Here is a 13,520-nt window from a genome sequence, read left to right as displayed (position 1 = left end):
CTCCCTAGAGCAGGAGCTGAAGTTCCCAGCTGGGTTTGGGCCGGGTGGGATGTGTGTGCATGCACCAGTAGGGTCAGTCCTTGGGACAGGACAGAGGAACTACACGGCACCGTGTTTTGTGAGCTGGGGGCCAGGCTGGGGACAATGCTCATTTTCTCTCTACGCTGCGTTGCTGGGGAAGGGGGGTGTTTGCCATGTGGGCTGGTGTTGGGCGTGCATCCCCCCACGTGATGGGAACAGAGAGGCCATGCAGGGCTGCAGCTGGCCCCATCCCCTCAGCAGGAATGCGCTTGGCGACCCCAGGGCCTGCCAAGGGGTGCAGGTCCAATGAGCGCTGTGCAGAGGGGACCCTCCTCTGTCATCCCTCTCTGCCCGCAGTAAGGTATGGGGGTCCTGCCTTTTCCTGCTGCACTTGCAGGGTCTGGAGCCGTTGCTGCTGCCTTGCCACTGCCCAGTTCTGACCTTTGGATGTTTGCACATCGCTGCCTGTTAATGTGTCTTGTAACCAGAAGCTGTCAGGATGGAGCATTAGTCCTCCCAGCACCTGCAGGTCTGCTCCCCCCTGTTCCCCAGCTGGGAATCAGCACTGACCGTGTGCTGGGTGGGAGCATGCGCTCCTCAAAGGAGCAAAACCAAATCCTTAGCTCACACTCAGCCAGCAATGCCTCTTCTAGAAGCAGTGAGCACCCCACCTCTCAACACCAGTGAGCCCAAAATGCCCATGGAGCTCCCAGGGCAGACAGCAGTCACCTCTCTCGGCCAGGCATGGGGAAAAGAAGCGCCGTTTCGGAATGTAGCTGCACTTCCTTCGGCTGCCAGGCTGGCACGCTGCCTGCCAGCTCGATGCCAGGCCAAATTCTTTGCGATTTCTAGGTCAACACCCGCCTCTCGTAATGCTCCCAAGCCCTCCCGCTGCCTGTGCCAGCCTCCAGCCCAGCAGCCCCCATGGGCAGGATGGGAGCATCCCAGGGGATCAGCACCCAATGTCCCCATGCTGCTCAGCCAGGCTGGCCCCATCCGTAACCCCCAGATATTCAGGTCTTATGCCCACATTGCCCTAAATTGGGTCATTCCCCAAATGCACCTGCTCCCCCTCATGCTGCCTTTGGTGTCCAGCTCTGCCCACAGCAGCACCCATGGGTGAGCTGTATCTGCAGGGTGCAGAACCTGCAGCCTGCCGCTGCTTGCAACTTTTTTTTTTTGGGGGGGGGGTTTAAAGTGTTTCTCACCATCTTGATGGCAGTGAAAAAGAAAAAAACATATCTCAGGATGTGGGATGGCCCTAATGCTCCGAACCTGGAAATAAATCACCTGAAAAAACAGCCTTTGTAAAGAAATCCCTGTAGCCCCAGTGCTTGTTTGCAAACCAGCCAAGTTTCGACCTTGGTGTAACGTGGTTTCTCAAAGAAGGAGGTGATGCTGGCACTGCTCTGTTAGCTCAGCCCCTCCACTGCAGGGGCTGGATGTGTCCCCCCTGCCCACAGGGCCCACTTCCCATGGCATGGGCTGGGCTGGAGGAGCAGAAGCCCTGTGGGGTTGCAGCCCCATACTCAGGCGCATCTTAGGGGGATGGTGAGGAGGAGGAGGACGAGGGGGCAACATGCCGAGCACCTCCTTGTGACGGCATTTACGCAGGGGCTGTTCCATTGTGGCTTGGGCGAGCAGCCACCGGCACTCCTCCCGCCACAGGACAAGCCCTGGCCTGCCGGCACATTGTGCCAGCCACGCTGCCGGGAACGGCCACTGGCAACAGCCCACTGACCCATCCCAGGGCTTCCTGGGGCACAGAGGCAGGCAGGTGCTGGAGGAGAGCTTTGCTGGATGGGATCCCTGGTGCCAGCAAAGTGCGCCCCAAAAACACGAGCGTGCAGGCATGCTCCAGAAGTGCTGCCCAGATAATCAGGTTCTGGTCCACATCAAACCACCGCCTTGCCCTGCCTCGGTTTCCCCTTCAGGATGCTGTAAGCCATCCAAGCTATGCATTGCTGCAGGTCCCACTGACCTCTGCTAGCAGTGCAAGGTCACTGCTGAAAAAGCAGAAAAGGGGCTTTGGCCTCTCTCTGTTCTCAAAGCCACCTTTCCCAGAGCTCCTATGACTTCGCAGAAAGGTGTTTGCACTCAACCTGGTCCCTTCAGGCAGAGATATTGGGGTCCAGCCCTGGGGTCCATCTCAGCCTGTCTGGGGTTTGCTATGGCACTTCCATCCCATCAGATATAAAACCCTCTAAAAATCAGTGTTGCAGGAGCAGGGGGGCCCTGAGCTGTCCCCAAACTCTACCCTTCATTGCAGGCTGCCCCAATGCCATTGTGTGGTTCCCATGAGATTTCTCATCCATGTGAACTCCTGGGTGCAGTTTGGGAACATGTTTTTTCCCAAACTTTGGAGGTTCCTTCATTGCTATGCAAGGCAAGTCCATTCCCTACCCTCATCCATCCTGTCTCCCCCTTCTCCCCCCTCACCACTCCAGCCATCCCAGCCTGGGATGTTAAAATGGGCTGGATTTTTCACGATGAAGAGAGAAAAAACATAATAATAAAAAAAGAGAAAAATCTGGGGGTGGAGGGAGAACCCATGAGCTGTGACCTCCTCCAAACGCACAGCACCAAATCCACACAAGGGAAACAAAAGGCATTGAGATTAGCATTTCCAAACAGAGCAGAGATGGCCCCAATCTTTGAGCTGTTTATTCTAGGCGTTGATTTTCAATATTTAGGATGATTAGCAAGTGAAAGCCGGCTGTTGCCAGAATGGATCTGTGCCAGCCCCGCACTCAATGGAGGGGAAAGAAAGACAGGGCAAGAAAAGGAGAGAAAAGAAGGGCTTATGTGTATATTTCCCCCCCCCTCTGTGAACAGGAGATTGGTTAGAGGTGTCAGTGTTTGCCCATCAGAGAGGGATGATGGATGAGGGAACGGCTGGGGGAATAGAAATAAATAATAAAGGAATAATTGCCATGTGCTTCATAACCAGCTGGGGAAGGAACCTGTCTGGGGCTGCAAAGGCTGAGTTGCAGGGAATTTTTGGAACTGGATGCTTCCCAGACCCACTTTGGTGGGATGCCCCAAAATGCAGCCAGCTATGGGTGTAGTGACGTGTGTTTTCATTGCAGGAAGCTTTGCCTATGCATAGAGCAGGGGAACACTGCCAGCTTGGGGGTCCCTAACCCATCACTGCCCCTGTGCTGGGTGAGCTGGGGCAGCCTGCAGGGCTGGACCAGCCCCAGCCACAGGCTGCAAGCCTGCTGCCAACCGGCAAGCCCAGGCAAGCTGGGTGCTGCCAGGTCCTGACCTCCCTCCTGGCACTGTGCTTTGCCCCAATCACACACGGGCTTTGTGTGGGCAGCAGCGTCGTGTCCTGCCTGCCTCTGCGCTTGCGGGAAGCCATGCCCCCACCCCATGGAACCCCCAGTTATACACCTCCTGGCTGCTGCTTAAAAAATAGTACCTACCCCCCCGAACCATTTCACTGAAAGAAAAAAAAAATCACATCCAAGTAGGTTTTGTTGCTTTCAGAAGCTGAACAAAATGAGGTTGTTTCAGGCCTCGCCTGCTACCTCCTTTATATTCACCCTTTCCCGCTTTAAACCCCTCAGCTGGCTCCGACAGGCCGGAATACTTTTTCCTGGCCAGGTTGTTCTCTGCACTCCGCTCTCAGGGCTGGGGTGCTGGGGGCTCGTCCCTTTCCAGGCGGGGTAAAACCAGGACCTGCGCGGTTGTGCCTGGCAAAACAACGCAAATAAGTGGACTGAGGGACAAGGGGGCTGCCAGCTTTTTGCAGCCCTGCCAGTGGCACCGTTACCCGGGGGGAGCACAGAGCAGCTCCCGCAGTGCTACCACCAGGGTGCTGAGAGGAGGAGAAGCCAGGACCGGGAATTCCTTAGTGCCTTTTGGGGTTCCTGGTCCCCAGCGTCCCCAAGAGGAGAGCCCAGATCTGCCTCCAAACTCCAGCCACTGCTCCTGCCAGAGCCCCGTGAAAGCTGCCACCGCCAAGGGATAACCCTACCTCATCCCAAGGGTCACATCCTGCTCTCCCGGCACGAAGCACACACGAGCCGAGGCTAGGCTCTGCAGTGAGCTCAGCCCTTATTTTGTGTTGAGACTGGCCAGCCTGGGAAGAGCTGTGACCCCTGCAGAGCAACCAGGCAGCCCTGGGGCTGACTGCTGCAGTGCCTGGTGCCCATGGGATCCAGCAGATCCCTGGGGAGGTGACAGGGTGCTCCTGACGTGCTGGGCATCTGCTGGGGAGGGCTGTGTCCCTAGGGCAAGAGGGACGGGACATCCCGGAGTGGGTCCGTCTGAAGGATGAGCCCCAGGCAGGGCGCGGAGGGGGATCTCTGTCCCTGGAGATGCTCCAGCCTGACAGGGGGGATGAGCCGCCACGGTGCAGGGGCCAGACCGCCCTTCTCCGGAGTCCCCTTCCAGCCCCCTTCTCCCAGCATGCCGGGTGACAGCCCTGCCCCACAGCTGTGGGCACAGAGCCTGGCCCCGGCCTCCCTCGCACCCAGCCCCACAGCCCTGAGCCAACCTGCCCTCCCCATGGGGCTCCCCAAACCCGCTGCCCCCAGACCCAAACCCGCTGCCCTGTCTGCACCGGCTGCGCTGGCAGCTGGGTGTGCGCTGCTCTTCTTCCCCGCTTGAGCAGAGCCCAGCTCCTCCTGGGCGTAACTGGCCTCGCGAGGGCTCAGCTATTCCTGTGGCTTCTGTGCAGCTCCTCTCGCCACCCTGTACCCGGGAGGCTCCAAAGCCACTTGTGTTTCCTTCCCAGGGGCATCTACAGAGCCGGGTGGGGACATGGCACAAGCAGAGGGGTAGTCCCGGGCGCTCCCACCGCCACCGTGTCACCCCCAGCAGCTCCCTGCAGAGGCAGGGAAGGATGCTCCAGGGGTTGGGAGCAGCTCCCAGGACTTGGGACACTGAGCGCGGACACCCTTGTGCCGCACGGGCAGTGTGTAACCACTGCCACGCAGGTGCTGGCTTGTGCCTCGGTTTCCCCATGGGGAATTGCTGTGGCGCTGCAGAGGGGGAGTGGTAGCATCCCTGTACGGGGGCTGGCTGTACAGCCAGGGCCGGGCTGGTGAGATGTCCCCTACCTCCAGGTCGGGAGGGTCAGACGGAGCCAGGCGCTGCTGGAAGGAAACAAGGAGGCAGAAAGGAGTTTTCCTCAGGGTTTGTTTTGTTGGTTTTTTTTTTAATATTTACAATACTTTCCATGAAAAAGGTGAAATTGAGCACGTATCTCTGCAATCCTACAGCATCACTATAGAGTCCCCAAAACAGGACAACATAACAAAACCAAGAGAAAGCCAGCAAAACCAAAAAGAAGCATTGTCAATACAGATATAAACACCTACGCCGACCCCCAAAGCCCCCCCAGAGACATGGCCCTCATGCCCCGGCCCCAGGGACACCATCCCCAGCCATGTGGTGGCATCCCATGGCAAAGCATCGCGCCGGGGGAAGGCAGCGGCCCAGCCCCAGTGCGTGCTTTCATGCACTGAACGTGACGGTTCTCAGCCTGGCCCATGCTCATCTGCTAGTAGAGCGGCATCGTTGAGGTCAAATAACTGCTCCATGTTGGCACAGTTGGAGAGGTAATCATTTGTCCCTTCATCCCAGGCGTGCTGCAGGAAAGAAGTGGCCATGAAGGTTTCGTCCAAGTCCAGGATGTTCTTGTTGGACTCAGTGAGGACCTGCTCCTGCCCCTGGGGACAGTCGACGTGGTCCCCGTGCGCCGCCAGGTCCAGGTTGTGTGTTACGGGGCTGATGGCAGGCATGAGGTCCAGGTCCCCCAAAGCAGAGAAGTCTCCGTCCAGGCTGGTGTTGAAAATGGCTTCCCAGTCAAAGTCACCTTCCAGCGACCCCAGCTCGGTCTGCTCTTCCCGAGTCAGCAAGGCCGAGCTGGAAAGCCGAGGCACCTTGGCTGTTCTCTTGGGCGAGCTGTGCCTGCGCTTGTGCCCTGCCTTGCCGTCCGCCGCATTCGCGTTGTGGCCACCGGTGACTTCTTCAAACTCTTTCAGCAGCTGCTGCAACTGGGTGTTGACAGTGAGGATGCTGCTGGAGGTGCAAGCCGGAGCAGCTGGGCTGGTGGCAAACGGTGCTCCGGGCTGGGCCCCGTTGGTGAAGGCCGGGTGGATCTGCACGGGGGGTGCCCTCCGCTTTTTGACGGCACCGTTCTCGAGCTGGCCGGCGTGTTGGGGGTCCAGCTTCCAGAAGCCGCCTTTCCCCGGCTCGCCTTTCTCCCGGGGCACCTTGATGAAGCACTTATTCAAGGAGAGGTTGTGCCGGATGGAGCTCTAGACCCAAAAGAGAAAAAGAACCCGTCTGAATGCTTGTGTGCTGCCGCAGCACCTACCTGCGTGCAAGGGAGACTGGTGGGAAAGCACATTTTCGGCAACCAGAAATGGGAACAAGCAAGCAGAAATGGCAACGTCAAAACATGCCGGGTGCGTGCCCAGCAGAGACACCCCCGCCCCGAGTCACTAGCCGTTTTCTTGCCTCCCGTCTACTGCAGCCAGCGATGGCAGGAGCCACGGCGCTCAGGCTAGGACTTGGCAACCAGCGGGAAGATTTTGGGCATCCCCATGGGACCTTGCCTCGGAAAGCCCTCCGTAGCCCTGTGGGGAGAAGGGAGAAGGCAAGAGGTCTCCAGATCTCCGTCCTACCTGCCAGGTGGGATCAGCGTGTCGGAAGTAGCAGAAGTTGTCCATGATCCACTTGTAGATGTCGGACACGCTGATTTTGGGCTTCTTGCTGGCCTCCATTGCCATGCGGATGAGGGTGGCATAGGAGTAGGGTGGCTTGACGTGCGGGTTGGTCTTGTAGTCAATGTCCCCCGCGAGCTGCGGGTGCACGGCCACGGGGTGGTTGGCTGTGCTCGAGGTGCAAGAGGAGCTGGCAGGGCAAGGGGTGTGTGATATGCCCATGCACGCCGTGTCAGAGGTCGTGGGTGAGCACGGTGGGGCAAAGCTGGGGACCTTGTGACCGTTGTGCGGGTCTGGGCCACTGGGGCAGCAGGAGGACTCGTCCAGGGCGATCCCAACGATGGAGAAGTCACACAGCCACATGAGGCTGGTCAGGCTGTCGTTGAGATCATGCGAGTCCCCCACGCTGCCCGTGTGCCCTCTGTCCTTGCCTGCCTGCAGGCTGTTCAGCCACCCCTCAGCCATGGCTCGGTGTGTCGGCAGCTCTTGCAGTCCCGGGGCGCACGTGAAGGGGAAGGAGGGCGCGGGGCAGGTCCTGCAATAACAGCAGAGAGGGGGTTGGGGCTCCCCGAGGCGCAGCTGCTCTCTGGCACGCGGGCAGGACCGGGTCTGGGTGCCCCCAGCACCACTGAGCGAGACCCACCCCGGGGTGCTGCGCACCAGAGCCGCAGTGCCTCCCCCGGGGTGCTTCGGCAGCCCCAGAGCTCGGGGAGATGCCCTCAGGGCCCCGCGCCCCGGTGTCACCCACGCCCACCCCGGTGGGCTGGTGCTGCCCAGCAAGCCTTCGGCCGAAGGCAGAATTTTCCCAAACCGAGGGAAACCCCCGGGAAGAGCCAAAGCCCAGCCCCGGCAGCCCACGGAGCGGGGCCGTTTGTCGCACCTGCCGCTAGCAGGACTAAATGTCAGGGTCCGACACCTCGGGCAAAGCCCTTCGAGTCCCCCCCGCTGCCCACTCCCTGGGTTCGGGGCCGTTTCTGCTGCTGCCTTCACCTGGTCCGCCCGGGCCAGCCGGGGCCGGGGCGCGGAGCCCCTCTCAGCACCGCGCTCGCAGCGAGCCGGCAGTTCGGCTTTGGCTTCTTCCCGGGCCGGGGGTGCGGCGCCTGTTCGCTGGGGGCTGCAAACGCGCCCCCCGGCTCTGGGGCAGCGGCGGGGCTGCCGAGGCCGGCCGGGACCGGGGAGCCCCGCACCGGCCGCGCCGGGGCTGCGGGTTCCGCCCGCGTTTAAACGGTGCCGAGCCCAACAGTCGCGGGGGGCGCGTGGGGGGGCGCGTGGCGGGGCGCGTGGCGGGGGGCGGGCGGGGGCGCGTGGGGGGCGGGGCTCAACCACCTGCCCCGTTCCGCAGGACGGGCTTTCCCCGCGCCGGGGAGAAGCTGTAGAGAGCTCGATGGCGAGCGCCGGAGGGCACGGTGCCTGTGAAGGGCCTGGAAGGCTGCAGGGGAGGGAAAGGAGGAGCTGCAGGCCGGGAAGGCAAAGGGGACGTGGAGCGAGGCCGCAGCGGGTGCGCGGTGCCGCGTCTCGGCGGCTGGCTGAGAACGTGAAACTCACAGAAATGCACCGAGTGCGGGGGGGGTGTAGCTTAGGGCTTAACCCGTTGGCTGTAGCCAAGCAGAAAGCGCGGGATCAGTAGTGACTGACCAGGGATGTTTTAGTATGTTGCGCGTGGACAGTGACGAGGACAGATAAGGTGGGTTTGGGACTAATGAAGGGTCTTGTGGTCAGACTCGGGAGTCCGTGCCTCAGTCTCCTCCAGAAGCCTCGGGCAGTGACAGCTTGTTTGGGTACCCGGCCCCCCAGCATATTCACCCTTTCCCGCTTTAAACCCCTCAGCTGGCTCCGACAGGCCGGAATACTTTTTCCTGGCCAGGTTGTTCTCTGCACTCCGCTCTCAGGGCTGGGGTGCTGGGGGCTCGTCCCTTTCCAGGCGGGGTAAAACCAGGACCTGCGCGGTTGTGCCGGGCAAAACAACGCAAATAAGTGGACTGAGGGACAAGGGGGCTGCCAGCTTTTTGCAGCCCTGCCAGTGGCACCGTTACCCGGGGGGAGCACAGAGCAGCTCCCGCAGTGCTACCACCAGGGTGCTGAGAGGAGGAGAAGCCAGGACCGGGAATTCCTTAGTGCCTTTTGGGGTTCCTGGTCCCCAGCGTCCCCAAGAGGAGAGCCCAGATCTGCCTCCAAACTCCAGCCACTGCTCCTGCCAGAGCCCCGTGAAAGCTGCCACCGCCAAGGGATAACCCTACCTCATCCCAAGGGTCACATCCTGCTCTCCCGGCACGAAGCACACACGAGCCGAGGCTAGGCTCTGCAGTGAGCTCAGCCCTTATTTTGTGTTGAGACTGGCCAGCCTGGGAAGAGCTGTGACCCCTGCAGAGCAACCAGGCAGCCCTGGGGCTGACTGCTGCAGTGCCTGGTGCCCATGGGATCCAGCAGATCCCTGGGGAGGTGACAGGGTGCTCCTGACGTGCTGGGCATCTGCTGGGGAGGGCTGTGTCCCTAGGGCAAGAGGGACGGGACATCCCGGAGTGGGTCCATCTGAAGGATGAGCCCCAGGCAGGGCGCGGAGGGGGATCTGTCCCTGGAGATGCTCCAGCCTGACAGGGGGGATGAGCCGCCACGGTGCAGGGGCCAGACCGCCCTTCTCCGGAGTCCCCTTCCAGCCCCCTTCTCCCAGCATGCCGGGTGACAGCCCTGCCCCACAGCTGTGGGCACAGAGCCTGGCCCCGGCCTCCCTCGCACCCAGCCCCACAGCCCTGAGCCAACCTGCCCTCCCCATGGGGCTCCCCAAACCCGCTGCCCCCAGACCCAAACCCGCTGCCCTGTCTGCACCGGCTGCGCTGGCAGCTGGGTGTGCGCTGCTCTTCTTCCCCGCTTGAGCAGAGCCCAGCTCCTCCTGGGCGTAACTGGCCTCGCGAGGGCTCAGCTATTCCTGTGGCTTCTGTGCAGCTCCTCTCGCCACCCTGTACCCGGGAGGCTCCAAAGCCACTTGTGTTTCCTTCCCAGGGGCATCTACAGAGCCGGGTGGGGACATGGCACAAGCAGAGGGGTAGTCCCGGGCGCTCCCACCGCCACCGTGTCACCCCCAGCAGCTCCCTGCAGAGGCAGGGAAGGATGCTCCAGGGGTTGGGAGCAGCTCCCAGGACTTGGGACACTGAGCGCGGCCACCCTTGTGCCGCACGGGCAGTGTGTAACCACTGCCACGCAGGTGCTGGCTTGTGCCTCGGTTTCCCCATGGGGAATTGCTGTGGCGCTGCAGAGGGGGAGTGGTAGCATCCCTGTACAGGGGCTGGCTGTACAGCCAGGGCCGGGCTGGTGAGATGTCCCCTACCTCCAGGTCGGGAGGGTCAGACGGAGCCAGGCGCTGCTGGAAGGAAACAAGGAGGCAGAAAGGAGTTTTCCTCAGGGTTTGTTTTGTTGGTTTTTTTTTTAATATTTACAATACTTTCCATGAAAAAGGTGAAATTGAACACGTATCTCTGCAATCCTACAGCATCACTATAGAGTCCCCAAAACAGGACAACATAACAAAACCAAGAGAAAGCCAACAAAACCAAAAAGAAGCATTGTCAATACAGATATAAACATCTACGCCGACCCCCAAAGCCCCCCCAGAGACATGGCCCTCATGCCCCGGCCCCAGGGACACCATCCCCAGCCATGTGGTGGCATCCCATGGCAAAGCATCGCGCCGGGGGAAGGCAGCGGCCCAGCCCCAGTGTGTGCTTTCATGCACTGAACGTGACGGTTCTCAGCCTGGCCCATGCTCATCTGCTAGTAGAGCGGCATCGTTGAGGTCAAATAACTGCTCCATGTTGGCACAGTTGGAGAGGTAATCATTTGTCCCTTCATCCCAGGCGTGCTGCAGGAAAGAAGTGGCCATGAAGGTTTCGTCCAAGTCCAGGATGTTCTTGTTGGACTCAGTGAGGACCTGCTCCTGCCCCTGGGGACAGTCGACGTGGTCCCCGTGCGCCGCCAGGTCCAGGTTGTGTGTTACGGGGCTGATGGCAGGCATGAGGTCCAGGTCCCCCAAAGCAGAGAAGTCTCCGTCCAGGCTGGTGTTGAAAATGGCTTCCCAGTCAAAGTCACCTTCCAGCGACCCCAGCTCGGTCTGCTCTTCCCGAGTCAGCAAGGCCGAGCTGGAAAGCCGAGGCACCTTGGCTGTTCTCTTGGGCGAGCTGTGCCTGCGCTTGTGCCCTGCCTTGCCGTCCGCCGCATTCGCGTTGTGGCCACCGGTGACTTCTTCAAACTCTTTCAGCAGTTGCTGCGACTGGGTGTTGACAGTGAGGATGCTGCTGGAGGTGCAAGCCGGAGCAGCTGGGCTGGTGGCAAACGGTGCTCCGGGCTGGGCCCCGTTGGTGAAGGCCGGGTGGATCTGCACGGGGGGTGCCCTCCGCTTTTTGACGGCACCGTTCTCGAGCTGGCCGGCGTGTTGGGGGTCCAGCTTCCAGAAGCCGCCTTTCCCCGGCTCGCCTTTCTCCCGGGGCACCTTGATGAAGCACTTATTCAAGGAGAGGTTGTGCCGGATGGAGCTCTAGACCCAAAAGAGAAAAAGAACCCGTCTGAATGCTTGTGTGCTGCCGCAGCACCTACCTGCGTGCAAGGGAGACTGGTGGGAAAGCACATTTTCGGCAACCAGAAATGGGAACAAGCAAGCAGAAATGGCAACGTCAAAACATGCCGGGTGCGTGCCCAGCAGAGACACCCCCGCCCCGAGTCACTAGCCGTTTTCTTGCCTCCCGTCTACTGCAGCCAGCGATGGCAGGAGCCACGGCGCTCAGGCTAGGACTTGGCAACCAGCGGGAAGATTTTGGGCATCCCCATGGGACCTTGCCTCGGAAAGCCCTCCGTAGCCCTGTGGGGAGAAGGGAGAAGGCAAGAGGTCTCCAGATCTCCGTCCTACCTGCCAGGTGGGATCAGCGTGTCGGAAGTAGCAGAAGTTGTCCATGATCCACTTGTAGATGTCGGACACGCTGATTTTGGGCTTCTTGCTGGCCTCCATTGCCATGCGGATGAGGGTGGCATAGGAGTAGGGTGGCTTGACGTGCGGGTTGGTCTTGTAGTCAATGTCCCCCGCGAGCTGCGGGTGCACGGCCACGGGGTGGTTGGCTGTGCTCGAGGTGCAAGAGGAGCTGGCAGGGCAAGGGGTGTGTGATATGCCCATGCACACCGTGTCAGAGGTCGTGGGTGAGCACGGTGGGGCAAAGCTGGGGACCTTGTGACCGTTGTGCGGGTCTGGGCCACTGGGGCAGCAGGAGGACTCGTCCAGGGCGATCCCAACGATGGAGAAGTCACACAGCCACATGAGGCTGGTCAGGCTGTCGTTGAGATCATGCGAGTCCCCCACGCTGCCCGTGTGCCCTCTGTCCTTGCCTGCCTGCAGGCTGTTCAGCCACCCCTCAGCCATGGCTCGGTGTGTCGGCAGCTCTTGCAGTCCCGGGGCGCACGTGAAGGGGAAGGAGGGCGCGGGGCAGGTCCTGCAATAACAGCAGAGAGGGGGTTGGGGCTCCCCGAGGCGCAGCTGCTCTCTGGCACGCGGGCAGGACCGGGTCTGGGTGCCCCCAGCACCACTGAGTGAGACCCACCCCGGGGTGCTGCGCACCAGAGCCGCAGTGCCTCCCCCGGGGTGCTTCGGCAGCCCCAGAGCTCGGGGAGATGCCCTCAGGGCCCCGCGCCCCGGTGTCACCCACGCCCACCCCGGTGGGCTGGTGCTGCCCAGCAAGCCTTCGGCCGAAGGCAGAATTTTCCCAAACCGAGGGAAACCCCCGGGAAGAGCCAAAGCCCAGCCCCGGCAGCCCACGGAGCGGGGCCGTTTGTCGCACCTGCCGCTAGCAGGACTAAATGTCAGGGTCCGACACCTCGGGCAAAGCCCTTCGAGTCCCCCCCGCTGCCCACTCCCTGGGTTCGGGGCCGTTTCTGCTGCTGCCTTCACCTGGTCTGCCCGGGCCAGCCGGGGCCGGGGCGCGGAGCCCCTCTCAGCACCGCGCTCGCAGCGAGCCGGCAGTTCGGCTTTGGCTTCTTCCCGGGCCGGGGGTGCGGCGCCTGTTCGCTGGGGGCTGCAAACGCGCCCCCCGGCTCTGGGGCAGCGGCGGGGCTGCCGAGGCCGGCCGGGACCGGGGAGCCCCGCACCGGCCGCGCCGGGGCTGCGGGTTCCGCCCGCGTTTAAACGGTGCCGAGCCCAACAGTCGCGGGGGGCGCGTGGGGGGGCGCGTGGCGGGGCGCGTGGCGGGGGGCGGGCGGGGGCGCGTGGGGGGCGGGGCTCAACCACCTGCCCCGTTCCGCAGGACGGGCTTTCCCCGCGCCGGGGAGAAGCTGTAGAGAGCTCGATGGCGAGCGCCGGAGGGCACGGTGCCTGTGAAGGGCCTGGAAGGCTGCAGGGGAGGGAAAGGAGGAGCTGCAGGCCGGGAAGGCAAAGGGGACGTGGAGCGAGGCCGCAGCGGGTGCGCGGTGCCGCGTCTCGGCGGCTGGCTGAGAACGTGAAACTCACAGAAATGCACCGAGTGCGGGGGGGGTGTAGCTTAGGGCTTAACACGTTGGCTGTAGCCAAGCAGAAAGCGCGGGATCAGTAGTGACTGACCAGGGATGTTTTAGTATGTTGCGCGTGGACAGTGACGAGGACAGATAAGGTGGGTTTGGGACTAATGAAGGGTCTTGTGGTCAGACTCGGGAGTCCGTGCCTCAGTCTCCTCCAGAAGCCTCGGGCAGTGACAGCTTGTTTGGGTACCCGGCCCCCCAGCATATTCACCCTTTCCCGCTTTAAACCCCTCAGCTGGCTCCGACAGGCCGGAATACTTTTTCCTGGCCAGGTTGTTCTCTGCACTCCGCTCT

At 61.7% G+C, this 13,520-nt stretch overlaps 2 protein-coding genes across 2 annotated transcripts; both read right to left on the bottom strand.

The window, feature by feature from the left end:
* Window positions 1-5,510: 5,510 nt before the first annotated feature.
* On the bottom strand, window positions 5,511-7,166 carry LOC129735697 (forkhead box protein J1-like). Its single transcript, XM_055705871.1, has 2 exons — window positions 6,663-7,166; window positions 5,511-6,293 (listed from the first exon to the last, which is right to left on the bottom strand). Exons 1-2 carry the CDS (start codon window positions 7,164-7,166, stop codon window positions 5,511-5,513), a joined length of 1,287 nt encoding a protein of 428 aa, XP_055561846.1.
* A 3,277-nt stretch (window positions 7,167-10,443) lies between these two features.
* Window positions 10,444-12,099, bottom strand: LOC129735679 (forkhead box protein J1-like). Its single transcript, XM_055705782.1, has 2 exons — window positions 11,596-12,099; window positions 10,444-11,226 (listed from the first exon to the last, which is right to left on the bottom strand). The coding sequence occupies exons 1-2, from the start codon at window positions 12,097-12,099 to the stop codon at window positions 10,444-10,446; spliced, it is 1,287 nt and encodes a 428-aa protein (XP_055561757.1).
* Window positions 12,100-13,520: the final 1,421 nt, after the last annotated feature.

Source organism: Falco cherrug, chromosome 1, assembly GCF_023634085.1.
Source record: "Falco cherrug isolate bFalChe1 chromosome 1, bFalChe1.pri, whole genome shotgun sequence".
Taxonomy (NCBI): Eukaryota; Metazoa; Chordata; class Aves; order Falconiformes; family Falconidae; genus Falco; species Falco cherrug.
Note: the sequence above shows the minus strand (reverse complement) of the source record. Positions and strands in the feature narration are given on the sequence as shown.

What these genes read in the sequence shown, in the direction of transcription:
- LOC129735697 (XM_055705871.1), bottom strand. Translation starts at nt 7,166, where the DNA reads ATGGCTGAGGGGTGGCTGAACAGCCTGCAGGCAGGCAAGGACAGAGGG. An exon ending in ACGCTGATCCCACCTGGCAG is followed by an intron (nt 6,294 to 6,662) that starts GTAGGACGGAGA and finishes TTTTGGGTCTAG; the next exon opens with AGCTCCATCCGGCACAACCT.
- LOC129735679 (XM_055705782.1), bottom strand. Translation starts at nt 12,099, where the DNA reads ATGGCTGAGGGGTGGCTGAACAGCCTGCAGGCAGGCAAGGACAGAGGG. An exon ending in ACGCTGATCCCACCTGGCAG is followed by an intron (nt 11,227 to 11,595) that starts GTAGGACGGAGA and finishes TTTTGGGTCTAG; the next exon opens with AGCTCCATCCGGCACAACCT.